We start from the raw sequence: 25,589 nt of genomic DNA, 5'->3' as shown, positions 1-25,589 counted from the left end.
TACAGTGATGTGGCATAGGCACAGGTAAGCATGGATTGTAGACTGCTTGGCGTTGCTTATGCACCACATATTTTAGACGGATATACCATCGAGCCTTTCGCCCTGAAGCCGCTGCTCTTAGTCGGGCTTCTCCATGACCCTGTTAAATATGATGTGATCTGCATCTGGAGATGCACTCGGCACCCATCGTCATGTCTACGGACAAAGATATCGATTTTGAACCTCAGTGGACCCCCGGAATTATATCGTATGTAGCTCTTTCAAGTACTGGCGCGTGTAGTACTGACAACTCACAGGCGTCCCGTGAACTTCCCATGTTGGGTCATCCCTTGATGACGTGACATGGATATAGAGAAGCTAGACGGGGTCGATGTGTTGTTTCCCGCTAATAAACGTGAGTCCTTTATAGTTCGACGTGTGTGATCTTGTTGACGATTGCTTAGAAAAACGATGTTCGGTTTGCGATCACTTTACTTCCCTAAGTGATCTCTGCTATCACCGATCATACTGCGCAGTACATGTGCATTCAGTACATCGCCGCTCAACAGCCGCCGGTGCCTACGTATATCATCAATGTCAAAAACAAAAGTAAAGTGATCATTTGTCTACATTCGGCCGTTGAAATCGCAATTCTCTTCGAGAGTATTGCTGTATGAGCTTCGTAGCATCCGGATCGTCTACGATGAAGCACCAGAGCTCTTCAGCAGCTCCCGTCATATCCCGTAATGTCTGTGTGAGCTCTTGTGCTTGGGATAACAATTTCCCGACCATATTCTCTTGCACAAGTTCTGCCTCTAACGTGCGGGCTTGCAAACTATGTCCTTCTAAAAGTTTCATGGCGTCCGAAATTATTGATAGTCGGAGTTGATAATCATTCGAGCTCTTCGTCAGGCTGGAGTAGAGATGCTCGAAGTAGTCCTCAGCATGAAGAGCAGTTGTCTCTGCTACTATTGTTTGAATGTCTCGGATGCGTTGTCTAGGGTTGAATTCATCATCGTTGACATAAGGAAGTGGCGGGAGCCCGAACACATACTGTAAATCGATGTGATGGGAAGTACTGTCAGGCAGCGACTCGTGTTCACTCTCGCTATCCGATACGGATGCCTCTTGTTCGGTAACATGCCCCTCGGGCTGTGGAGAATGCCCGATGCTTTGTATCGATAAGAGGAATGGAACCACAAACAAAAACTGAGCCACTCACGGTTGTGTGGCCTTCGCAGACTCATGCTTTTTCATGCCCGGCTTGCGCGCACGTCGTGCTTTGTATTTGGCTGCCATTTTCACACTTATTATTTTCTTGTTCCTGTAACGAATACCAGTTGATCGTGACACGAGACTGGTCTTTGAAAACTGACCTTTCATAGTAATCCTGTCTATATTTTCGCGCAGCAGTAGCTCTTTCTTCCGCCGTTGCATGAAGGCGGGGTCGACCCATGATACAGAGTGCAGTCAGGTTGGTGAGAGATACGAATTACTCATGAGATACACAGCTAGGTACACTTAGTTATGGGAGATTTATAGGGAGACTACTTATAAAAATATTAGTTGTCACCGTCACATTTTGTGATGGTGGGTCAACCGGTCACAGGTCAACGGCATGGATGTTGAATTTTGAACAAGTGAGTACGTATGTAGTACGTATCGAATAATTAGACAGTACCTCCACTGTGGAGCACCCTGTGAATACTAGGATTTTTGTCAGGTTCAATCAAGCAGCGTACTAATCATTTTACAGGAGCAAGCTGTAGTTGCAAGTAAGTACTACTGTCACAGCACAGTAATACTACTACTGTGGCCTACTGATAGGTGCCGTGTTGCCTTCTTATTCCTGCAGGACTGCCGACGTCCGTCATGCCCTCGTTGAACAGTGGGTGGTGCAGAAGCAGCTCCGACAAACTACTGCAATCCATGTGTCGTCCTGAATGGAAGTGAGGCGGCAGTGGCCACGGCACGGCACGGCCCGCGGGCTAGAACGATTGAATCCTTCCCTTCCCGCCCCCTCGACACGTCATCCTGGATGGGTGATGCCTATGACTTATACATTGACCGTCCTACTTCAAAGTGTTGAACCATCGAACCACTTGGGCCTTAAACAGACGGGGAAAGTTGAAATCGAGTGAGTGTCGAATGCCCTTGGCTTGTCTGATTCGTAATAAGAGGAGCAGAGGCCTCGGTGGATCGACTGCAAAAGTGGAAGCAGTGCTCAACGAGGTCCCACCAATTTCCTGGGTGTCGACGTCAGGACTCCGACGAGAAGGCTGAGTTTTGTATGACATCATGTTCTCACGGCATACGCTCTTCCAGATCGTGACCATTAATCCAAAAGTTCTTAAAGACAGCAAGGTGCCTGTATCATTTCCTGTGTCATCTATCGAACGGTTCATACCGCAACATATCCCATAAAGCAGAAACACGAACTTAAATCCCCTGTGAGTAGCATCCTTTGCGCTGTAAATGTCATAATTCAAGGGGCTTTATAGTTGCTTCTTCTATTTACCAATATCGTCGTAACGTGCTATATGGCTTCCATGGGTACCGACAATATTCTAGATAGCGCCAAACGCATGCGGACCCCTCCACAGCAGCAACGCTCACAAAATCAGGTACATCCCCCTCCCAGCACATCACGCCATCCACCGCTGGCATCCATTCAGGCTGGTCATGTCCAGTTCCACCCTTCGAGCTCTAGTGGAGTCCAGACACAAACTCAAGCTCCACAGGACACGTCCGGTACGCGTGTTGGCAATATTCCTCACGCAAACGTTTTGCAAGGAAGCAACGTACCACCATCGTCATCCATAGGAAGTTTGCTGCGACACCACCCCCCATCGTCATTCCAACCGAATAACTATCCGGGACAATACACATTATCCCAGCAACCACCTCCATTTCCAACGGCTCACCCACCAACCTATCCATATACACACGCTCGTGGATATGCACCGCACTTTTCTCTGGAGTCTGGTCCATATCAACAAAATCTACCGGGATTCGGATCCATGATGCAGGCGCGTTCACCATATCACACAGGCGGGCTTCCCTATACGTTGGGCGGTAATTCTGGAATGCACTCCACTGCAAGTAGTCCCACAACTCACTCTCCGTTACCTGTGCAGCAGCCTCCTCCAGGCGCCTCTGGTTCACATAGTATATTACAATACCAACCTGTGCGCTATCCCAGTCCATACACTCCTTACCGTTACAACCACGCATATCAACCAAACCCATATCAGTGGCATTACAATTCGCCTGTCCCGCCTGGATTTAACGAGGGAATCCCCATGCATTATCAACCTCAGTACCAAATAAACTTCTCGCCCTCGCAGGATTCTCCTTCGCCCGATTTGGAGACACATTTTTCTCAAGTCTCCATTCGTGGTAGCCCTACTTCACCTGTGCAGTCGACTGCTTCATCGGCGGTTCTGCCTGCAAGGCACCCACCTCAGGTTGCATTAACAGCTCCCCCATCATCATCGGTATCAAATTCTCCTAAAATATTTGCTCGCGCCGAAGGTCACGCTTCACCCTCAAAGCCACCGAAAGTTAATTCTCCGTCTTGTTCTCATTCTGAACGTCCCGCTGTACGTCGACCCCATCATCCCAATCCCCCCTCCCACAAATCAGAATGGGTGATGTGGATAGGGAATGTCCCAGGTGGGACCACCCACGACGAACTCTGGAGGTTCCTGAAACGCCCTCCTGTGGACAATGACTCGTTTGAGTCTGAAGACAATGGTATTTCATCGATTTTCTTAATCTCCCGGTCAAACTGCGCATTTGTCAACTTTGACACGGAAGAGCACTTACGGCGCGCAATCGTGCAGTTCAATGGGCAGCACCTTCATCCACATGAACGGCGGGGTCCACGACTTGTTTGTCGAGTACGTCGCAAAGAGGATGATCTGCGCGCTGGGGTAGGTGGGCAACGGGGAGTGGGCATGCACACTCGCTATGTCCGTGAGCAATCTCAACAGGGACAAAATAACCAGGTTACTCCAAGTGAAGACGATCAGTCATCATCTACCGGTCGCCGTTCGAGTCTGTCGAGTGAATCAGGGAATCCACTAGCTGGGGCTGCGCCACAGTCGAGTGATGAGGAAGCTGCCAGAGCTCACCAAGGTTCGCAACCCGGAGGCAGTGTCAAGGCTCAATCAAGTAGCTCCTATACGTCGACGAACTCCAGTTTTTTGTCCCGGCATTTTCCAAAACGCTTTTTCATCCTCAAGTCTTTAACACAGGTTTGTTTTTCTAGAGTATCACTAATTCTGATTTATTTTTGATGCTTTGACCTTGTAGTTCGACCTAGACTTGAGTGTTGAAAACGGATTGTGGGCAACTCAGAAGCATAACGAGGCGATTCTTGACCAGGCTTACCGCACTAGCAGCGATGTTATCCTGATATTTAGCGTGAATAAGAGTGGGGAGTTCTATGGATATGCACAGTATGTAAAGCCCCATGTTTCTTTTTCACAGTACTGATTTTTTGACACACAAGCATGGCCGGCCGGATATTGAAGGGCGAACACAGAGTTTCGTGGGCTTCGCATGCAGATCCCTCGGCAACCTCTGTGTCCTCGTCCCGGCGCGAGCCTGGCAGTCCTAGCCCACTTGTTGCCACCGATCATACTTTCTTCACGCCATCAGAAAATCGTCTCGTCGAGGAATCGCCAATGCCTTTCACTCCACATTCTGGAGGAAGCCTGAGTAGCAAACCTTCTCCTATGGAGCCTCACCGATCATCTGCACCAGCTGCACTCGGGCCTTACCCACCACGGGAAGAGTCTCCAGCTAAGAAGTTGAGCCTCCGTGAAAGCAGGAAGGCCATGACAGCCACTGGATTAATATCCAGGGATTTTGTAAATGTGACTCCCGAAATTGTGCTCGACAAGAATGCACCAGTCCGGGCGTTACGGAATCAGGAGAGCACGGATGGCAATAAGTCGGCGGTATCTGCCTTACAATCTGTGGAGGAAGAGAATAACAGCATAAGTAGCGATGATGGCAACACTGGGGAAGAACAACAGAAAGATGATGTGATGCCATCGATGACAAAGAACGCTGGGAACGACGAACAGGCTTGGGGGCAGCCGTTCATGGTGGAATGGCTCTGTACTGAGCGTCTTCCTTTCTACTCCACTCGGCACCTTCGAAATCCTTGGAACCAGGACCGGGAGATCAAAGTCTCCCGGGATGGTACGGAGGTTGAGCCAGGGGTGGGTCAACAACTTTTGGAGCAGTGGCGAACACTCGCGGCTGCTCCGGTGGTAATGGAGACAAGCAAGTCGCCCGCTGAGGTGGATCAACGTGCAGCCAAGCCCACGTCGACGCCTCCCACCGGCAGCGGTAAATTCAGGTAATCTTCATGATAAGCACGCTTTACATGGTCTCAAGGACAACGAGAAACCATAATAGGCACTAATCATATGAATCATACATAGACATACATCATTCATTTGACTCTTCAGATATTTTACGACTACAAGATATAGTTCTTCACGCAACAAGAATGGCCTTTTTTAGTTTAGGTATACTTACTTGGGATTGGGACTTGTGGTTTGTTATTTTTGGTCTAGTGCATGTTCGTAATGATACTTCCTGATCATAACATCCCGAAGTTATGCATATCTGATATGCAAAGCCAGCCTCGTGCAGACCTTGCCAATCGGAAAGAAAACGGTCGATGTTTCAAGATTAACTTGGTGACAAACTGTGACAAATCAGTGATCACCGCTTTTACTTGTCCTCTTCGGTCGCGATCACAGCTGACTGTGTTACTAGCTGGGTTGCCCAGGTTCTGAAATGGTGAACAGAACGCATACAACACGGTAGAACCCAGACTCTTACCCATCGTAAGAGAGCCCAGAGATCAATTGCAACCAAGCGCTATTCCTCCGCGGATCCGACGATTTTCTAAAACTTTTTGGGCTAGTACTAGTTTGGAGAAACAGTACTTGATTGTATTTGGACTCTTCCGTGGGCTCTCTTCGACGCCCACCATGATAGACCAGTAATGGATAGGAAGTCTGGGTGGAACCATATCGGACAGACTTAACACATAGTACTAGTAAGCTCCGATCATCACGTCGAATCCCGACTAGCTGCCAGGAAATCTTTTCCTCTGTGTCGGGTCTTAACAGGCTCATCAGCAAACAACAACCCGTAGTCAGCCTATGATGATCCTTAATGGCTGTATACATACCGAGTGCGACTCGGAACCAGTACGTCCTTACAGACGCACATCTCGGTTTTACAGTCATGACTCCCTCTTGACCTGGCCAGCTGCTTTTTTGGTTAATGAGATTGTAGCAGTACGTATTCGAACAACTTTGACAACTTTGATAGAAGGCGTTCCAGTTGGAGATAAATCCAACGCCCACTCAGTCGGAACTCAAAATCAGGGTCTCCGTACTCATCGTAGCTTCAAGCAGCGCATGATGTGAGTGATACTCGTACGACTCTTCAATTGGTGTATTATGCAAGCGCAGCCCTGAGCGTGCGGTATATACTAACGTATAGTATGTAATAATGTAGACAAAGGTCACCTCTAACAATCTATCGTGACAGACATCAGATCTCAGACACCGTCCTCTGCGTTATCGAATCGTGCCATGCCCTGACCCAATCCGTCACTTGTCCCGCAAGTAACGTGCCTTCTTCTTCTCGCTTATTCATTTCAATACCTAACATACCTTTCCTACGCATTTCCGTTTTCGCATTGCGGCCCAGCGACCATGCCTCCTCCACAGCAGAAGCCCAGTCGCCAGCCTCATAAGCGACTCGAGGGAGTTCGATTCCGACTCCTTCTTGTGCGAGCAGGAGCTTCAGGCCATGCTCTTCCACAAAAAGTGGACGTGCGACATAAACGAAAGGCGTGCAAGAATCGACGCATTCCGAAACTGTTCCATATCCCTGTGGGAAGACCATTAGCCAAGGAAACTATTGATGACACAACGCACCAGTTTTCCAAGCAGAACATCTGCGACAGCTGTCAGATCGGGCATGTAGACGTACTTCGGGGCGACAAAAAACCTGTCAGGAGGGTTCTCGTCTGCCCCATCCTGCCCCCATTTTGACACTCCACATACAATCGCGATCCAAGATGAGTCCGGTAACAGCCGTGCATCGAAGTCATTTACGGCATGGTCAAGCATTATGTCCGAAACGGAGGTATCGAAATATGAACGGGTGACGTCATTCTTCAAACACGACTCTGTTTTGGTCAACATCGCGCACAACTTGTCAAACGTAGGGCTACGCTCAGGCTTTATGACAGGAGGGGCGCTGTGACAGCAGTGTGACGTATTCGTTTTATTGAGAGCATCGCTGCAAAGAGGGATCTTTGACAATTGTGGGCTATCAGTGAGCTGCTGTAGCCCCGTAGGAGGTGTTCTGTATCCTGGACTTGAGTTACCCGTGCTGCTGCTGCGACTGGAAGCGGGCCTCTGGAAGACCTGTCCGCCAAATGAAACGATTAGAATCTTCGTCTTATCTGGATTGTGTAGATGTTCGGGCACACCAAGCGACGAAAGAAATCGGGATCGACCAATAGGCGAGTAAACTGTGTCTGGTCCTTTGCTAATACCACGAACGAGAAGAGGAGCTTGGATGATGCTACGTGCAAACGGTTTCTTAGGGTGCGAGTCGGCGAAAGGTATCGAAGGACGGAGTAGGTGTGTATCGGGCTTCTGAACAAGATGAGATACAATCTCATCTAGTAGCGTGTTGCTGCCCTGGTCAGTCCAGGGTGGCGCCGGTAACGACGGGAAGGTCGAGAACGATGGAATAGGTATACATCCAGGAAGTCGAACAAGAAGGTCCGCACAGCGGTAACCATTATATATTTGTTGAACCAAGGGTTTAAGCTCTCCTTCTGGGATCGGATGGTCCGAAGTGTGGTTATCAATCAAAAGTTCATCTCCTAGAGGTGCATCGACTTGGTCCACGAATTTCGTTGAAAGGAAGCTGTACACAGAGTCGAATGTAAAATTTGAAATGAGGATAGAAGGCAACCCCGCAGCATTTGCGGCAAGACTATATGGTTGATAAGCACAAGGGTCTACCACGATGTATTCTGAACTCACCATCCAAGGAAGGCAGCATCACTAAGAACACAGTCAGCCCGTATGTCGAGGAGCCACCGTCGCTCTTGCTCCAAAAGAGATTCCTTGCGTGCTAAAAAGGACCTTAGAGCTTCAACACTCTTGTGACGGTCGACCCGGTATCTAATGGTCTAGCGGTTAATGAAATGAGTCAATTGTAGGTCGGTACACACTCACGCCACAGGCTGTACAACGACTGGGTCAATCTCGGCGAAGCGGTATAGGACCCCGAGACTAATGCTGTCGTTGAAAACATGTTTTGGAGCAGACGAGATTATGTGTATCGTCGTCCGAGAATCGAGGTTAAGGAGGTGGCGAGCAAACGCGGATACGCGTGTCGCATGGCCATAGCCTATAGAAAAAAGAAGTGAGGGAACTCATGACACTGCTAGACGACGTTGAATGCGTACCATGCCCAGAGCAATAGTATGCGAAAACGAGTGAATCTTTCATGGCGTAGAACGGGGAGTAATGGGGGGAAGACTCTGCTACGTCGGGTCTTTATAGACATCGTACTCGCTAGCCATCCTAATGGATAAATGCAAAGCGGCAGATTTGGTTGCGCTTAAGCCTTAGACTGCCAGTGAGGTCTTGGCATATTTTAGGTGTATACAATGCGTCACGATGTGACGTTTAGAATCGCTTGGAAATCCCAAGTTGCATCGCTGCTAGGCGACGAAATCAAGCTAATAGTACTTACAGGCTAGTAGCGCCCGGACCGGAATCATTTTTACGTTGACTGGTTTGATTGGTGGGAAGGACTCGGTTGCGACTAGAAACTTTACATGTCCTTCACTGTTCGCGAGCGAGCCCATCTTCAGACGGCCGTATGTAGAGCGTATGTGAGCAGCCTGGAGTTTGCAGAACATGTAATGTATGCCATTCTTGAGGCTTTGTCCAATTGTTGCCTCTAAGCCCTGGTTATCCTATTGACAATTTAGTAATGGACTATTGATGGATTACGATCAAGACAAGCAAGCAAGCTTAAAGTTTCAATAGTACTTACCTTCCAAGGACATTAGAGGCAAATTTCGTAGATAAAAACCTGATAGATATATGGTGAAACGGGAATGTCGTTTTCCAAGTTTTGGACTACATACGACACTCGTAGGCGGTTCGCCGAGTAATTGGGCAATGACTCGGATATGACGAAGCCTAGTATTATCCAACAACAGATCAGATAACGGCATCAAGCCATCGCTTAATTACCGTAGTACGTCAAAAGGATCCTCAAGTTCGCGCCGAATGGTTGGCAAGTCACAACACGAACTTCATCTTGACCAGGGAACTTGATGAATTCGACTGGACACTCTGATCATCGTAAGATGTTAGCGAGTTCCACATCCAGCTGGAATGTATTACATTCCGACGAGAGGTTGAAACTCGCAAACATCTTACTAAATGTATCCGCTCAAGGCCGCGAATTGACCTGATCATTGTACATCGCTTGTGCAAGACGATCGAGGATGGAACACTTGCACAAGTATGTAAAGCGACTCAGATCGTGGATCCGAATTAGCGAGAAAGATGGATCTCGATCAACAACGATCAACAACACATTATAGCATTAGTAAGCTCTTCCTTGTGCGAGGGAACGAAGTAGCCGACCTGCACAGAACAACGTGCCCGAAGCATGATAAGGGCATTGACTCATACTCGCTTGTTTCTCCCACATCCCGATACCGCCCGCATACAGTCCTACAATGTTCTAGTGTGCATAATCGGAATTAATTCCAAATTCAACTTATCGCGCATAATCATGATATGTATGTACAAAAATTATGTTGTCCTCCCTTGAGATGTAATTGTACAACTGACCGAGCAACTCGCTTCATGTGCTGACGTCTATTACGTCTGCAAGCTTGCGTGCAGTCATGTCCGGGTATCGGGGAACGACACGGCAGGGAAGAGATTTGGGGTGTCTGGTTTATCTCAACGATTAGTTCGCGGTACTCGCTTGGATGATAGCATGGAATAAGATACTTACGAAATGAGTCCGGTGGACCATTGGAAGACAGGGTCTACTTCTTTCCCTTCATTGTCCAATGGTCTCATGAAACGGAATGTTGCTAGCAGAGATACTATGGAAATCCACAAGGAAGCATCAGCGAAGTACTTTCCAACACATACTCGGCGCCCGAAGCCGAAAGGAAAGTCGACAGTGTCGTCGTTCAAATGTCCATCAGCCGTGAAAAACCTCTCTGGTTTGAATTCATCAGGGTTTGGGTATTTTATTTCGTCCTTTGACATGGCCCTGTAGCAGTTGCCTTAACGCAACTCAAGGCCAGCAAGTACTATGACGCACCAGATATTTGCCATAACAACTGCACCTACGTGGTGGTTAGCAGTGAAAGCGATGCGATATAGAAAATGCCAGACCTTTGGGGATGTAATGGTCATTGTACACATCACTGTCCGTAGTGTAATGCGGTAAACCTAATTTGTCACATGTAAACGTAAAGTCCTAACATACGATGCAGGAGATCGACCCACCAAGAGGGAACACTGGATGCCATCTAAGCGTCTCGCGCAAGACTGCTTCTACATATGGCAACGAAGGCCGGTCTTCAAATGTAGGAAGTTGGTCACCTACAACTGCCTCAATCTCCTCCTGTGCACGTTTCTGTACATCTGGATAGAGCATCATTGCAAGAACAAAGATAGTGAGCGTTGACGCAGTCTGATTATCCGTGAGTTCGTGGGAAACATGTGAATGTTGATAAGCAGCACCGACCGTTTCAACTCCAGCTATATACGACATGTATTAGTAGCGTTACTCAGGAGAAACCGTGTCATACCAATGAATGCCGTAGCAGAAGACGACTTCAACGCAAGCTCGAATTCGTCCGCATTACCACGTGTTTCTAACCGCTTGAAAGACTCGGAGATCATGCACTGATTCGAAGTTGCAGTCATCTACGTCTTATGTTGATATGATTAATTCTTGTTCAGGACATGAACGCTTACTGCGCGTTCTCGTGCATAGTGAAACGGGATGTTGACCATGGCGGTAGCATTCCTTTGTGATTGGATAGCGAGTCTTTTGAGACTCGCTCCGGGAAGCCAAGAAGGCAGTCTCAGCACTACGTTAAGTCAGAGATAACTTTCTGGAGACGTAGATTGATAAAAACTTACGAAACGGAAATGACTCCAGGATGGCTGAAGTCTGGGGGCTCGCCAGCTCTATAAATACCTTGATCGCCTTTTCAGCGGCAAGTAAAAGCGGGTCGTCATTCGGCTTGGCCTCGTAATCGTATACAGCAGACATGATCACGGAAGAGGCGAAACTGGGGTCACCACGTTTTGTCGTTAAGCTTGCCGAAGGATAAGATAAGATATCACTGACAGTTCAATGTGGCGCTGGTAGCGCTCGGGGGCTTCTATGATGCCCTGCAACAGCTGACGAGCTTTACGAAGTTGAAGAGGCAAGTAATCTTTTGCCGCCTCAGGTCGGAATGATTGATGGAAAATTCGTCGATGCAATCTCCATTCATCAGAATATCTTAACTGGGCACTGTTAAACTCAGATCCGGTTCTATGAGAAGTGTGTCAGATATGTATATATAGCATATAGGATGTTGGTTTCCTTACGCCTTTGTGCTATAGAGTGGTGGCCTGTCGGAATAAATACTAGAGCGATTCTCCAACAGTGCTTTGGCAACTTCCTGCGATTGCAGAACAATAATTTGCCGTCCGAACAGCCTACAGTAGACAACGTTCCCTTAAAAAAGTAAGGAGATTTGTTTCTTGGAAAATTGATGGACTCTACCGCGTGTCGATGCCCACTGAGTGAAGCTAATCCACGGCTGACTGCCGTCGAGGTCGAGCAGGTTACCTAGCACCGGCAAGCCCTTGGGGCCAGGGGGAAAGGAGAGATTGGATGAACTCTTTTGTCGAACTCGGTAAACGGCTAGAAAGAGGCATATAATGGTAAAAAAAACCTGAAAGGTCATGAGAGAGGGGGACATCTCAAGCGATGGTAAAGGTCCACGACTCAAGAGTAGCTTTAATACCTTCGAAGCATCCTAATCGAGTCTAGAAAAAAATTGCCGCCAAACTCATATTAATAACATGCCTTTCTGAGACAGGCATTATTGTCGCCGACGTTAATACAAGTATGTATAATTGTATACATTGCATGCTGCGCCAACAGGAAATACACAGATCGGGAGAATTCTTTGTGAAACCTGACCTAGCCTTTCCTTCGTTGCTGCGAGTGCAGGCCGTCATGATAGGATTTGGGCACTTAAGGGCTTGCCTGTCTCCCATGAGACATCCCTGCGAGTCCCTGCAGTGATTCTGCTGTCAGCTGCCTGAGCCTTGGCTTGACACTCCATTAAAGGGACGAACTAGTACTCACGATGACCAACTTGAACACAAATAGCAGATGAAAACCGAAATTATGGCAAAGTAGATGTGTGTGGCGAAAGGGCGGTGCGGACTCGGAAACTTGACATTGAACAAGCCCGTGATGCTGTCACTGGCTGAATGAGTGGCTGATAGTATGATTATCACAGGGATACGACACACTCGGTCCACGCCGAGTAATAATACGAAACCGAGCTGTTATGAATTGAGTAATGAAACCTGCAAGATTCGTTTCAGATCTTAGATGGCCGTCCAACTGAACTCTATCACTCAAGTACCCATTAGGTAGCACTGAAGTTTCGCGTTATCGCAAAGTCGGCGAAAGGTAAGTAGAAAGAAAAGGGAAACTTGGAAAGTATCGGCTGAGATTGCGCGGAAATGGCTCAACGAGCCGCCACTAGCTAGTCTGCCTCACGGTCGTTCATTTTAGCCACTGGCGTTGGGGTTCTCACGCTTCACGTGGACGACATGACTGGTCCTCATGTGGGTCGTGTGATTGCCCTTGTGGCACGGTGGACCTTCGATTCGAGGCGTTTCAGCCAGCTACTAGTAGTCTCTGGTTACATCGTATGATACAAGCTCCCCGCTTTGTCCCATTCGAAGTAAGCACTATGCATATCCACCAGCTTCCGAAGATATCACTAGACGATGCGACCGAACGTCCAGCATCAGTACCTTTGGTGGATCGGTCGGCTCTCCAGTTAGCATCTAGAGATGTCAAAGCTCTCAGAACATCTCGCGTTGCTAGCGAATCGACGATATCGATGACAGAAAAACAAGCCGTCGTACCTCTTGATCTCATGGCCAATCTGAAGCGAGCAGAACCATCCGTTGTCAAAACGAGAACGGGAAGCGTGTTGTCCAGAGGCTTCATCTTGAAAACCGATTATTACCCGTCTGGTTCGCTTGATTATCATTGGTTGCTGTGAAGTCAATTCACAGAGAGTTTAATAGGCCGAGCTCTTGATCTCGATTTGAATGTCCATGGTGCTCCCAACTTCAGGGCATCACGCAACACAAACGTTTTCGGAGTTGCTCAGCCTCGCACACAGGGCCTACGAGCGATTCTTTCCATCTTGCGCTGTCGCCCTGGTACTGCCAGTCCGTCTCATGTCGTTTGGTTTTCTACGCGGGAGGAACCGATCGGTATGTTTTCCTCGCAATTTTCAGATCATTATCATGACGCAGCTTAATACATCAAATCCCTCGCATCCTATTTATGATTCTCGGTGACGCATTTGTTTTTCTGCCTCTCCTGCCTTTCTTCTAGTGTATATATCAGGACGACCCTTCGTATTGCGCGATTCCGCTGAACCAAGAAGAACCTTATCATTATCCGATCGCGCTGAAAATCTAGAAGCCATAGAAGAACGTTTGAAAAATGACATCTTACAGGAATCAACAAAGTGATGCACATCCGATATCGCTTGTTGGTGACGGCACTAATTCTGTTTGACTAGGTATGGAGGCCTAATATTAACCCACAATGAACTGCGTGAGTAATACAAGACTTTTCTTCCATCGGATGTTGAACGTCATCTATTACAGCTGCCGAGAGCGGGGACGGCGCTGTTTTGCCTACTTGGACTCATGTTGACAAGGTCAACGTAAGAACATCACGAGAACTCTGGGACGAAATGCGTGCAGATGGATGGAATGTAGAGGTACGCTTTCGCTTTCGTTTGTATCTCATCCATTCTCCTGATTCCAGGGTCACACTATACTCTCTTCATTGTAGTATCATCGGTATGTTGTTTATCGTCTTGGCGCCCAGGTCACACCGTTGATCTATCACTTCAGTATCCCCATATCCCCCGACCGTCCCATTGAAGTGAGCACGTCATATTTCTAAGTATGGTTTACCGCTTACATCACCCAGGACAACTACTTAGATGCGTACCTACGTGTTATCACAAACACAGATCCAGTACGAAGTGCCCTTGTATTTTCGTGCGGTATGGGTGCTGTCCGAACTACATTCGCCATGGTTGCCGCCGTGATTGTCAGGAGGAAAATGCTGCTAGCTAGGGGTTTAGAAGATCCATACCCGAGTAGGTCATCTTTCTTGAGCAACTTAGGTAGCGGGTCCTATAAAACGGGTAACGGCAGCCCGGGCATCAGTACGGTAAGTTCGCAAGCTTTTCTTAGTACAAATCCAAGGCTTGACACATTTCGATCAGCCTACAAATCAGGTATGGCACCCGTACGTTATTCGGTTACGTTCGAGATGAACTTGATATTTCCTCAGGCAGCCACTGATATCAAGCTAGCTCAAGCGCTGGAAAATGCCAGTGCACAACAGGACCAAAACAAGTCACTTCTAAGATTGACATATGTATTACAGCGACGTACGTATCGCCGCGGCCTTATCTCGGAAATCGATTTATCTCTCGCAGATCTCCATTCTCAGTCTGTGATTGCCTTGCTGATGGCGCAACCCACACTCTTGGAGAACTTGCGCAAAGCACACCAAGGCAACTATGGAGTTATACTAAGTCTACTTGGGTGTTTAGATCACGGCTTACAGGCTAAAAGACTGGTCGACCGTGTAATAGATACATGTAGGTGCACCGTCATGCTTCATTCCAGTGTCTTAGATCTCATGCTTTCAATTAACATTGTTATGTATCGGGAATTGGCTGCTAACCATGTCTCGATTCCTTAGGTGATCATGTAACTAATCTCCGAGAAGACATCCTCACATACAGGGTCAAGTATTCACTCACAACGGCCGATAGTGACGAAAGCAAACGAGAAGATCTTTTATCCAAGGCTCGGAGAGCGCTGGAGAAATAGTACGTGGTTTGTTGTGACTATACATTTTGATAGCTGTTACCAAATTTCCAATAGTTTCTTCATGATCACCTTTGCGAGCTATGTTGATTCTGTCAAGGACTTTGAGATAACATTTTCGGATTGGCTGAAGGTACGTTATTCTCTGTAATTGATGGAACGTCCTCCAATCGCCATGGTAACATCTTAATCGTTAGGCGAGAACAGAAATTTGGAAGTAAGTCGTCCCGAGCATATCAGTGACTAAACATCCAATGGCGACCTACATGTTTACAGTCAAGTCATGTTTCTCCGCAAGATTTACGGCTCGAGGCTCAATATTTTTGCGCCCGTCAACGACCTCTCTCTCTTGTCAAGATCAGGAACAGAAGATAAATCTCTAGTGGCTGGACAGAAGAATGATGTGGAGATCGCCGGGGGTCAGCTGCTCGGCGATGAGTATAGCGACCACGTTGTCAAGGTTCGCTCTTTGAATAACACGTACCACTTGGCCTTATTAATTGCTGCAGAATCGGAGTGGAATTATTTTGCGAGACAGGTACGTCAGCACCATGCATTTGCAACGTGTTTTGACTTCTTATGTCCGTCAAACAGCACGCTTCTCAAGTCAGACCAGTGGCTTTCAGAGTCTCATCGTGTTTCAGACTCAGTCCGCGGGGCTATCAACTTTCGTAACATACCCGGGACTAACATATATGCGAGCGGCCAACCAACTGAGTCCGCAGTCGATGAGGTGGTGCGTCGTGTCAAAGTGGCACACCCTGACGCAAACAAAGTTGTGTGGGTGACGTTGAGAGAAGAGCCCATTGTTTATGTCAATGGCGCGCCCTACTGTTTAAGGCGCGAACGTTTCTCCCTCCGAAACATGAAAGGTTTGCGCGTTCAAGTTTAAGCTTTGATATTGCTCCTGAAGGACTGGACTATTACAGATTATGGAGGGATTTCTGCATCGCGACTGGAAGTCTTAGAAGAGCGCCTGAAAGATGATGTCCTTGCAGAGCTTGAAGCATTTGAGGGAAGGTGCGTCTTTGTTTACCCGCAGTTCCAAATTATAATTCACATACTCGAAACTACAATGAAGATTGCTTCTTCACACAGAGACCTCAGATGGATCTGTGATTCCCATATGGGAAGAAGTACAATCCTCAAGCGTCGCAGTGCTCAAGGACATTATGGTATCCCGTAAATCTAGACATGGGTTGGATCTCCAATATGTTCGGATCCCAATCACATCCGAGCGTCCTCCCGATTTCGCAGACATAAGTGAGCTCATGGACCTTGTTCTTCGCACAGACTCTTCCAGCACGGTTATGGTCGTCAATTGCCAGCTTGGGCGAGGAAGGAGCACTCTAACTTCCGTGAGTACAGGTGGAAACGAAGGACTGTTATTATTGATGTTCTTGCAACACAGGTGTTGATTGTCCTCATTCAACAATGGTTGAATGACAGCCGAGCGCTCTCTCAGTGGTCATCTCGGACAGAGGCTCGCTCGATGTCGATGTCGATGTCGATGTCGATGACTTCTGATATGTTTCACGATGAGCCTGCAAATAAGCGCCATTCATATCAAGTCATCAATAGTACGTTAATATTAGCCTTTTCTATTGAGGTATACCCCTGAGATTGTGATATAGATCTCCTTCGAATCGTCCGGAAAGGTCCTGCAGTTAAGAACACTGTTGACGAGGTCATTGATCGATGTGCGATCGTGATGAATCTCAGAGACTCCATTGAAGACGAACGTGATTTGGCTGAGAAAGCGACTGATGAGAAGCAAAAGCGCATCCATGCCTCAAAAGGTAAAGACAATGCTTTCCCTTTTTTTATCCTAGTGTTGAACAGACCAAGGGATACACAATTTACAGCGCTACTTTGAACTCATTCTGTTTCAGGCATATCTGCGATCTACTGAGCCAGATACGATGCAGTCATTTGAAACATTCAAAAGTTTCATTGAGAATCGCCCAGGCAAGGAGATCATTCTTGTACCTTACTAAAGTGTTTCACTTCTCAATATGGCATAGTCATCAAAACGTTCGAGAAGGAACTCATTGCGGAAGGTTTGCGCGCCCTCAAGCCACTCGAGCGTGCGGATGTGAATGAGAGTGTAGCTCGTCCCGACGAAGTCAAGCAAGTGGTAGTAAACCGATCTGGCGGCATTCTTTCTGCATCTACCATCCTCAAGAGCGATTTCTTCTCCAACCTGCAAAAGATGTCGCTCCCTGAGTGTGTTTTTCCACAATTCCAATGAAGCGTGAACTGAATTGGTCTTCTCGTATAGGAGGATCGAAGGCTCCCCTAATTTCCGTCGCGTGCCGCTGACGTTGAAGCTTGGTTCTTCTCGGGCATCTTCTCCTGTAGATCCGGCTGATGGGAAGATGTTGTGCGGCAGGTGTGTTCTCTAAGGGATGATACTAGAAGTTGTCTGACCGTTCTATAGCGGAATGCCTACAGTTCAAGGGTAGGTTTGTAGTGTGACGGTGCAATGAACTCTCACCGCGGCATGTCTATAGTTTACGGCGAGCGCTAGCACGCGTTGATGCTGATCCACAAGGCCACAGCATGGTGTACTGGACATCCCTGCGAGAGGTGAGGCTAGGAATGCCGATATTTGCTTCATCATGGCTGAAGTGACATAGGAACCGGTCATCTATATCGCGGGCCAGCCCCATGTTCTGCGGATCGTGGACAAACCGCTTGAAAACGTAGAGTGAGTGCTTATGAGCCACGTGGGACAACAGGCTGATATCGAGCAGAGCAACTGGGGTCACAACAGCTATGGTGGAGGCTATGGAGGAACGTTTAAAGAAGGATGTTATACGTGAGGTCAGAATGGGTGATGGACGTATCCTTCTGCATGATGAGCTTGAGGAGCGGCCTGGCGTGTTCTCTATCATACCCATATGGGAGACGGTGGAAGAGGCTGATATTATGACCCCAAGGGATGTTTTCAATCTTATGGCTAAGGAAGGGTTCAAGGTCAGTGCGACATGATTGAATTTTCAGATCTGCCGTTACTGACTCTACCCGGCAGATCAATTATGGTCGTGTTGCTATCGTGAGGAACCAGGGTTTTGTATGAAACAAACGCTCATGGAAATTTACAGACCGATGAACAAGCGCCGTTGCCTGATGCTCTGTCACAGTTACTGGAACGTGTCCGGTCTGGATACCCAGAGGCGGACGACTTCATATTCAATTGTCAGATGGGCCGTGGTCGTACAACCACAGGGATGGTTACAGCCTGCTTGATATCAACGACGATAAATTGGCAGGGCGAAGAGAACTACATTGACGAACAGGAAGACCCCGACTGTGTTGAATACGACTCCATTGATGGTCCCTCAGAGGAACAGGCTTACCGGCAAGGTCTGATTGGCATTGGCGCCTGAGTATTGCATGTCTAACAATATGTTGTGATAGGGGAGTACAAGACTATATTGCAACTTGTCGGCGTCTTGTCTCACGGCAAAATCGCAAAGCGCCTGACGGACCGTGCCATTGATCTTATGCAAGACGTGCAGAATCTTCGCAAGTCGATATACGAGTAAGTGAAAGAACTGTATCATGCTTTGTTCTGGCGCTGATGACAAGGATAGCTACAAAGTCAAGGTAGAGGCACTGGAAAAGGGAAGCGCGAAACAACGGAAGCTGATGGACGTTGCGGTGAATTACCTGTGAGTTGTTTCCATGTGTTGTCCACACAGCAACCTGATGCGCGCCCACTACACGTAGATATCGCTATGGGACACTGATCGTGTTTGCTAACTATCTCATTGAACTACGGGAGATGCAGGGAAGAGAGACGAGAGGGTTTTCGGATTGGCTTAGAGAACATAGAGAGATTGCGAAACTGCTGGGGAGGAGGTCATTGGACTGAGGATGGGTGCTTACTCCGTGATGACGACGACGAGGAGTTACTTATAGCATGTCGCATTGCGCACAGGCTTTGTTCCGTCTCTATGTATACCTTGCTGCGCAGTGCCTGCCTATTGATGTGAGATGCCACACTGTGACGCTGATGTCACAACGAGAGTGACCACTGCCACCGGTCTTTTCATCAATTAGTTGCCGCCCGCTTTTTACCAAAGGCTTTCCTTTCATTCACATTTACCTGTGTCGTCGTTAATTCCCTCTTCGTACGACACGGCCCCAAACAGCGGCGACGATACCTCCTACGACGTGCTAACCTTGAAAAATATCATAGAGACCGCTCATTAATTTTCGTATCACGCGATAGACAGTCCGCTTGAACCCGCATGATGAAGAGCGCAATGAAGAGCGCGACATCACGATGTCTGCTGCTCCTTGTAGTGGCGTCTTGTTTTTTGCTTTCAGCTGCACATGCTCCACATCAGCTACTTGAAGAGCGAAAGCCTAATCTTCATGTACGCCAACAAACTATATCTGTGCCTCCCGTGGGAGTCACAACTACAACCCCCACAACCACGCCGTCCACCACAACTCCTACAACTACAACTCCGCAAACGACGTCAACACCGTTGACTACATCGACACCTCCTACCACTACCCCGACCGAAACGACGACCACGCCATCGTCAACCCCCACTACCGCCCCGACCACTACCACACCACCACCTTCCCAGACCGCTGCCACTACCCCGACCACAGCTCCCCCTCCGTTGACCACCTCGGTGCAAACTAGCACAAATTCTGCTGGCGAGGTAGTTTACAGCACTGTTGTCATTACACCCACGTCCGACCCGAGCTCGTCGAGCACACAATCTTCTCCTACTAGCAGTAGTAGCTCTGATAGCTCTAGTGGCCTTGGCACAGGCTCCATTGTTGGCCTTTCTGTAGCGGGTGGTGTTGCAGTCATTGGCATCATCTCATTCTTTATTTGGAAATTCACCAGAAAACGTTTCGCAGACTTTGATGACAGTGCGTTTTTTGATTTATGACTTGTAAATCTATCATGACCTCACGATTTCACAACCGCATTAGATGAAGCAATCAAGTGGCCAGAACTGAACACCCATGGCTCTGATGTCCATGCGTTGCCAACCAAATCTACGGGCCGGTCAGGTTTCGGTGTAGAAAATGAGTCCGAGGTGAACCTCGCACGCGCACCCAGTCCCGGTGGATACGCCCATTCCGTAGCCGCCAACTCGCTTCCTGAGACCTATGTAAATTCACCAGACCCATATGCCGTCCCTCCCCTCCCACACCTCAACCCCAACCAACCCTACCACGACGACCCCGGGACCTACGGCCAGCCAGACTATTATGATCCCTATCGTGGCCCCGTGCCCAACACGTTTGGTGACGGCTTCTCAGATGGCCATACTACAGAGACCATTCAGATGACGCGCATGGCCCGGACCAGGAGTCCAGGTCCACAGATGGGGTATGATGTGCAAGGTCGTGCATCCCCAGGTCCGCAGGCGGCCATGGGGTATGCACTCGATGGGCGGTCGGCAAGTCCCGCAATCGGTGCTGGTAGAGCATCTCCGGGCCCGCAAACCGCATATGGATACGGACCGCGATGAGCGTTCCTCGGGGACGAGGCAAACGAGGGGAGGCAAGGACAAATACGAGAATAGGACAAAGTTGCTGGATATTTGCTAGATGTCATCCAGAAATTTTGTGTGGGTGGAATGCTAGTACAAGGCTGCTACCGACTCGACATGGACCTGATGCGACAACTTACGGACTGCAATGGACGGTCCTTGGTTCGCCATTATGTGGTTGGTCACGTTCTAACACTTGTCTACGATATCTGCATGACCCTGACTCTATTTTTGTTGTGAATTTCATCTTGCGTTTGGTTTTTATTTGCTGCGTTCCATATGATCATTTTGATTGTTTCATGCACAGACTACTAGCCCCTGGACTCGTCAGCGCCATCATCATCATTGTCAACTCTCTCGTGATCTCGGTACATCTATTCCTCCATCAATTTTTACTAAGACGCTCGCTGCAGCATATACGAATTCCCTTTATTTTTCTTATCATGTGTTTATATCGTCCATCAAATTCGTAGTATCGAATAAATACCGATCAGTGATCCCAACAGCTTGCGGGAAATTTTTTACCGTAATAATTGAAGACAAAGACCTTGACAGGACGGCCCTTGAGCGCTTGAGCTTGGGCGGAGGCATGGTAATTGCCAAGTTGCACGCCAAGATACATTCAAACGTATGTCAGATTTTTATTGTTTTGTTGGTAGGAATTGTTTTTATTGTAGTACTACTACGGTGGTTGAAGTCGGCAAAACTGAGTGGTGCTGCCGGCAATTGTCGCTCGGGAATTGCCACTGCATTCTGCCAACAACACTAGAACTGATCTCTGTCAATCATCTCCCTTCTAACAGCAGACTATCTTCGATTGACAATGATATGATATCAGTTCCTGTGCACCGTGACAGCGTATGTTCTCATGATCAATCTCATCAGGAGCTTATGGAAACTTTAGGAATAGCTTTCGAGAATCGGACGCCATCTGGCGAGTTATTTCTATCATCATATTCTGAGCTATCTTCAGCTGCGTCTAGCCGCAGAAGGACGACAGAGGCTACTCCACCTCAGCGCGGAGTAGATATGTTCCTGGCTTTAGACTTGATGGCATCGCGGAGGGTGTCTCGTCATCTATGTCCAGTGACATCGGAGACGCGCGGTCTTGTTTGAACCCGATCAGCCCGCTGTGTGTATCAAGTTTAGAAACCACTTCATCATCGAGCGGTGGTATTTATGAAGAAATGTTACCTGGGGCCCACCTTATGGGTTTGAGGTACGGCCTCATTGTCTGTGTGAAACGTTGAACATTCATGCCTGTAGTGAAATGCTCGTATTCGTATTACGCAATTTCATGGCATTGAGATGCAAGCAGGTCGTCACGCATGCAATACTGGGTACATGACCGGGGTCAGGCACACTATATTGCCAGTCCTGCAGTGATGCACGTCTCTGGTGAAATCTGATGCCTCTTACCACCGCACCAACTCCACGATACAAATAAAATATTGCGCGCTCACTATTTCTGGCATCCAATAATACGGTAGCCCAATTACCGAGGTGGAGAGCGAGAGGGTGCGCATGAAGCGACAGATGACCTAAGGGTGAGATGAGACATTGAGACGTATGCTCGCTGGGAGGTATTGGTAGCCAGAGTAGGATGCGAATTTGCTTCTTCGTGCAAATCTCCCTATTTTTGACGGCTGACTTTTCTGGTCCGGTGTTATGCCGACGCAATGTGCATTTGCTGAGTGACCTTGGATGAGCCGTTATGCTCCCCAGGCTTGTGCTAGAGAGGCGAAAAGAGATGAGATGATAGGCTTTCCGATGGTCGCGCCGTGATCAGTATGTATCAAACAGATGAAGTAGCATTAATGAACTGATGCACGTGTAGCAGAAACATCTCGAGAATAGCATCGGAAATAAGACGACAAGATCACGAACAGTTCTTGATGTTGTTCGATCTTTTGCGGAGTTCAAGTGTTTCAACTTTCGCTCGTTCAGATGTTTCACGACCAACATGTACAATGATCCCTTGGTTATCTTTCCTCGTGCAAAAATATTCACTTTGACTAATCAAAGCAGGAACGGTCATCATCGAATTCCCCGATCTCGTTTCGCTGATCTACGCACTGGATGGTGGTATAACTAGCACGAATGCCATCGTCTTACGTCCACCAAGTTCGCCTCTCACCCACGCCTATTCTCTATCAATATGACCGTAGTCCTAAATGATCCCACTTGGTGGTCGGCCATCAATGCATATAGTTTCGCCAGCTATTTTATAGGTTCGTGGAGAGCGGATGTTGAAGCTGACACAATCTAACCTCGGCTTTTGTTTCGCAGTTGCCGCCTGTGTTGTAGTGGCGTATGATTGGGGTGAGCATAATAACATTAAAAGACTGCTGATGTCTGACGATTATTTTCAGCACTTACATTCGGACAAGAGGTATGTCGATGGTATGGCCGGAGTGGCCATCTCGCTGAGAATGGCTTTATAGGTGGAACTGATCTGGGTGAGTAGAGCCTAGTGTCAGAGGAACACACATGAAAATATGCTTGATTCCAGAGACAGCGCTGGTCCGTAATGACAGTCATGTATCTCGGTGTATGTAGCTTGTTTGTCGCGGTTGCCATGCGGTGCTGACTTGAAAGTATCCTAGGTGCGTTACCTTGGAATCTTATACGTTACGTATGTTCAGATGGCTACACTATCGGTGTTGTGCTAATCGTCTATGTCTTATAACTAGCGTGACCACCTTGGGTATGTCTCCTTAGTACATCCACTGTCTTCACCTCTTCTGACGAACGGCTTTCAGCCAGTGTTCCGACTATCTCATTGACAGATACGGTGAGTCTTCTGCACAGATGCCTATCACTATTCCCCTCCAATTAACTGTGGTGCCTTGTAGCAGTGGGTGTGGTTCTTTGCTGACTTCTTTGTCCACTAATGACTGCAATGCTATACTCCGACAGATGTGAGTCTATTTGGAATGTGTGCTACCCGAGGCCGATCGCTGGCCGGATTCGTCAGGCGGGATTATCTATATCGTATGGAATTGGACTGGTATTGTGATATTTGCGATGCTGTGGGGTGAGCTTTGCACTTGCGAGACCTCAATGATATTGATTTGACTGAAACATGATGCAAGTCATCATCATCACTCGGTTGCATGCTATGTATCAATCCAGAAAGATCCTGATATTTCTCATTGTCACCTTCCTGGCTGTCAACATTTTAACGGAGTAGTCACTATAATGGCATCGATGCATACTTCAGGGGGTACGCTCAATTGTGGATGAAACACATGTGCATGAAGCTCATCGATGAATGCCAGAGGAACTCATTCTCTCTGGCACTTATCAGTGCCAGATGAAATATGCAGAACATGTGATATTTCTACTTTCCATTTGTTGGATACTTGCAACTGTGTGGGAGGTCCTCACACTAAGTCTCGCAGTCTGGATTGCGGTAAAACACTTCCGTGAACTGCGACAACATTCGGCAGGAGGGATTATCGGGGACTGTTTTACGGTGTTAATGAAAACCCACGTGGTTTACTTTGCGAGGTAAACTCATTGTGATTATTGTTCCTTCCTTTCACTGAAGAGTCGGGTGTGGTAGCTTTGTTGCTGTTTCTTACTTCGAGATTAAAGTTTTTTTCTCTTCAACATCATTGGTGTGTTATTCTTTCACTTGCATATGTGCACTACCACAATTTATCGTTTCCATAGGACGCTTCCCTGGGCGCTCAGTTGATGACGGGGTTTCTCCAGATTTTGGCCGTCATGCAGATGTTTGTGTTGGGACCGCGCCTGATCCTTGGTGTTTGAGAATACCACGCTAAGCTCGTGGCTGATTCTAACGCAGCAACTGGTATGACCTCAATCGCTTTCCAGGAGCGCATGCATATATCGACTGGCAATGATGTGTGGTAGTCGATGGAGTTAACGGTTGTCTGGTGCCCTCCAAAGAGCAGGGAAATTTCCGTCTATTTAATCTCACTTTCTTAAGGTACTGAACGAAGTTATTCGGTGTTCCAAAGTAGTTTTCAAGGAGACATACAAAGTTTTTTGTCATATTATTTAGTCAAGTGATTTGCTATACGTGCTGATAATGTTTAAATCGATGAATATCTCTACTGGCACTAGCTGCCCGCGCAGACTTACACCGGTCCTTCTGTTCTCTGTCCGATGACAATTTGTCATATGATTGCTCAGGCAGCACGCGAGAGGAAAGTTTAGGGACAGCACACTGCTTCAGTTCCTCAGCGATTCATACACAATTCCGAGTCATCTTCTCGCCTCACGCAATGTCCTATGAACTGCTACCTTGTTTTTTTTTTCGGCTGACTCACGCCAACTGGCCTACACATGATGCATTCAAGGTGATCACAAGGTGCGCGAAGCACGTTCATGCATGCGTAGCTTGATGACGCGAGGTATACTTGATGAGTTTTGGGGAGGCTGAAGTTGGTCAATGCTTGTGGAGGAGCCTGCCTTTCACTTTTGTTCGCCAAGGTGGACATACGGATACAAATATAAACGTGTTTGAGATTGTTACTGAAGCACTACTGGGGGATACATGTACCCTATTAAGCATTGTGATATGAAGGCCGTGATTCTTCAGCTGAGACCCAGCGCCTCTGTGGAGTCGGGGGAATTTGAAGGAATCCAGGGTGCTAACCGGACACGAAACATAAAACAGTTTGTTGGCGTGGTTCAAAACGACAAGCAACGCGGACATGCAGGCACCAGCACTAGCAATAGTGCAGGAGTCGAGTATCTGCTGCTTGAGGTCAGGCAGTGGACGTGATAGTGAGATCGAGGTGAATTTTTCGATGTAGCTGGTACG

General features: G+C 47.8%; 8 protein-coding genes across 8 annotated transcripts; 5 read left to right on the top strand and 3 right to left on the bottom strand.

Annotated features, from left to right (window-relative positions):
- Positions 1–426: 426 nt before the first annotated feature.
- Positions 427–1,540, bottom strand: HD556DRAFT_377784 (uncharacterized protein). The gene is made up of 4 exons (XM_041310427.1): positions 1,356–1,540; positions 1,202–1,303; positions 1,034–1,150; positions 427–976 (listed from the first exon to the last, which is right to left on the bottom strand). The coding sequence occupies exons 1-4, from the start codon at positions 1,433–1,435 to the stop codon at positions 598–600; spliced, it is 678 nt and encodes a 225-aa protein (XP_041161183.1). The 5' UTR covers positions 1,436–1,540; the 3' UTR covers positions 427–597.
- Positions 1,541–1,589: 49 nt separating this feature from the next.
- Positions 1,590–5,726, top strand: HD556DRAFT_1364481 (YT521-B-like domain-containing protein). The gene is made up of 5 exons (XM_041302741.1): positions 1,590–2,116; positions 2,336–2,429; positions 2,481–4,238; positions 4,297–4,442; positions 4,496–5,726. Exons 1-5 carry the CDS (start codon positions 1,923–1,925, stop codon positions 5,355–5,357), a joined length of 3,054 nt encoding a protein of 1,017 aa, XP_041161182.1. The 5' UTR covers positions 1,590–1,922; the 3' UTR covers positions 5,358–5,726.
- A 686-nt stretch (positions 5,727–6,412) lies between these two features.
- On the bottom strand, positions 6,413–8,561 carry HD556DRAFT_377898 (uncharacterized protein). The gene is made up of 5 exons (XM_041310429.1): positions 8,510–8,561; positions 8,277–8,451; positions 8,082–8,222; positions 6,957–8,031; positions 6,413–6,909 (listed from the first exon to the last, which is right to left on the bottom strand). The coding sequence occupies exons 1-5, from the start codon at positions 8,550–8,552 to the stop codon at positions 6,568–6,570; spliced, it is 1,776 nt and encodes a 591-aa protein (XP_041161181.1). The 5' UTR covers positions 8,553–8,561; the 3' UTR covers positions 6,413–6,567.
- A 1,135-nt stretch (positions 8,562–9,696) lies between these two features.
- On the bottom strand, positions 9,697–12,120 carry HD556DRAFT_1364474 (cytochrome P450). The gene is made up of 12 exons (XM_041302740.1): positions 11,869–12,120; positions 11,691–11,820; positions 11,446–11,634; positions 11,235–11,386; positions 11,067–11,182; positions 10,898–11,015; positions 10,834–10,847; positions 10,593–10,779; positions 10,479–10,535; positions 10,405–10,429; positions 10,087–10,353; positions 9,697–10,021 (listed from the first exon to the last, which is right to left on the bottom strand). Exons 1-12 carry the CDS (start codon positions 12,065–12,067, stop codon positions 9,931–9,933), a joined length of 1,545 nt encoding a protein of 514 aa, XP_041161180.1. The 5' UTR covers positions 12,068–12,120; the 3' UTR covers positions 9,697–9,930.
- Positions 12,121–13,267: 1,147 nt separating this feature from the next.
- On the top strand, positions 13,268–19,140 carry HD556DRAFT_1472549 (inositol hexakisphosphate-domain-containing protein; the record flags this gene model as incomplete). The annotated part of the gene is made up of 31 exons (XM_041308466.1): positions 13,268–13,367; positions 13,422–13,613; positions 13,738–13,873; positions 13,928–13,962; positions 14,016–14,131; positions 14,242–14,298; positions 14,347–14,614; positions 14,720–14,815; positions 14,864–15,028; positions 15,133–15,262; positions 15,318–15,393; positions 15,458–15,477; positions 15,537–15,720; positions 15,770–15,798; positions 15,855–16,132; positions 16,190–16,280; positions 16,342–16,618; positions 16,672–16,840; positions 16,895–17,059; positions 17,109–17,245; positions 17,302–17,486; positions 17,542–17,652; positions 17,701–17,721; positions 17,774–17,849; positions 17,900–17,970; positions 18,017–18,239; positions 18,295–18,318; positions 18,368–18,629; positions 18,684–18,807; positions 18,860–18,937; positions 18,996–19,140. The coding sequence occupies 31 exons, from the start codon at positions 13,268–13,270 to the stop codon at positions 19,138–19,140; spliced, it is 4,041 nt and encodes a 1,346-aa protein (XP_041161179.1).
- HD556DRAFT_377573 (uncharacterized protein) lies at positions 19,057–20,304 on the top strand. Its single transcript, XM_041310426.1, has 2 exons — positions 19,057–19,146; positions 19,207–20,304. Exon 2 carries the CDS (start codon positions 19,520–19,522, stop codon positions 20,180–20,182), a length of 663 nt encoding a protein of 220 aa, XP_041161178.1. The 5' UTR covers positions 19,057–19,146; positions 19,207–19,519; the 3' UTR covers positions 20,183–20,304.
- Positions 20,228–20,770, top strand: HD556DRAFT_1235512 (uncharacterized protein; the record flags this gene model as incomplete). The annotated part of the gene is made up of 1 exon (XM_041297753.1): positions 20,228–20,770. A coding segment is annotated over one exon (543 nt), but the record flags the coding sequence as incomplete, so codon positions are not given.
- Positions 20,771–22,853: 2,083 nt separating this feature from the next.
- On the top strand, positions 22,854–24,452 carry HD556DRAFT_377275 (uncharacterized protein). Its single transcript, XM_041310425.1, has 11 exons — positions 22,854–23,022; positions 23,081–23,113; positions 23,164–23,183; positions 23,236–23,250; positions 23,304–23,342; positions 23,398–23,426; positions 23,485–23,498; positions 23,554–23,589; positions 23,711–23,828; positions 23,887–24,017; positions 24,073–24,452. The coding sequence occupies exons 1-11, from the start codon at positions 22,950–22,952 to the stop codon at positions 24,306–24,308; spliced, it is 744 nt and encodes a 247-aa protein (XP_041161176.1). The 5' UTR covers positions 22,854–22,949; the 3' UTR covers positions 24,309–24,452.
- Positions 24,453–25,589: the final 1,137 nt, after the last annotated feature.

The sequence above is a fragment of the Suillus plorans genome (genome assembly GCF_016647745.1).
Source record: "Suillus plorans strain S12 chromosome Unknown HD556scaffold_22, whole genome shotgun sequence".
NCBI lineage: Eukaryota > Fungi > Basidiomycota > Agaricomycetes > Boletales > Suillaceae > Suillus > Suillus plorans.
This window is presented reverse-complemented; position numbering and strand designations above follow the sequence as displayed.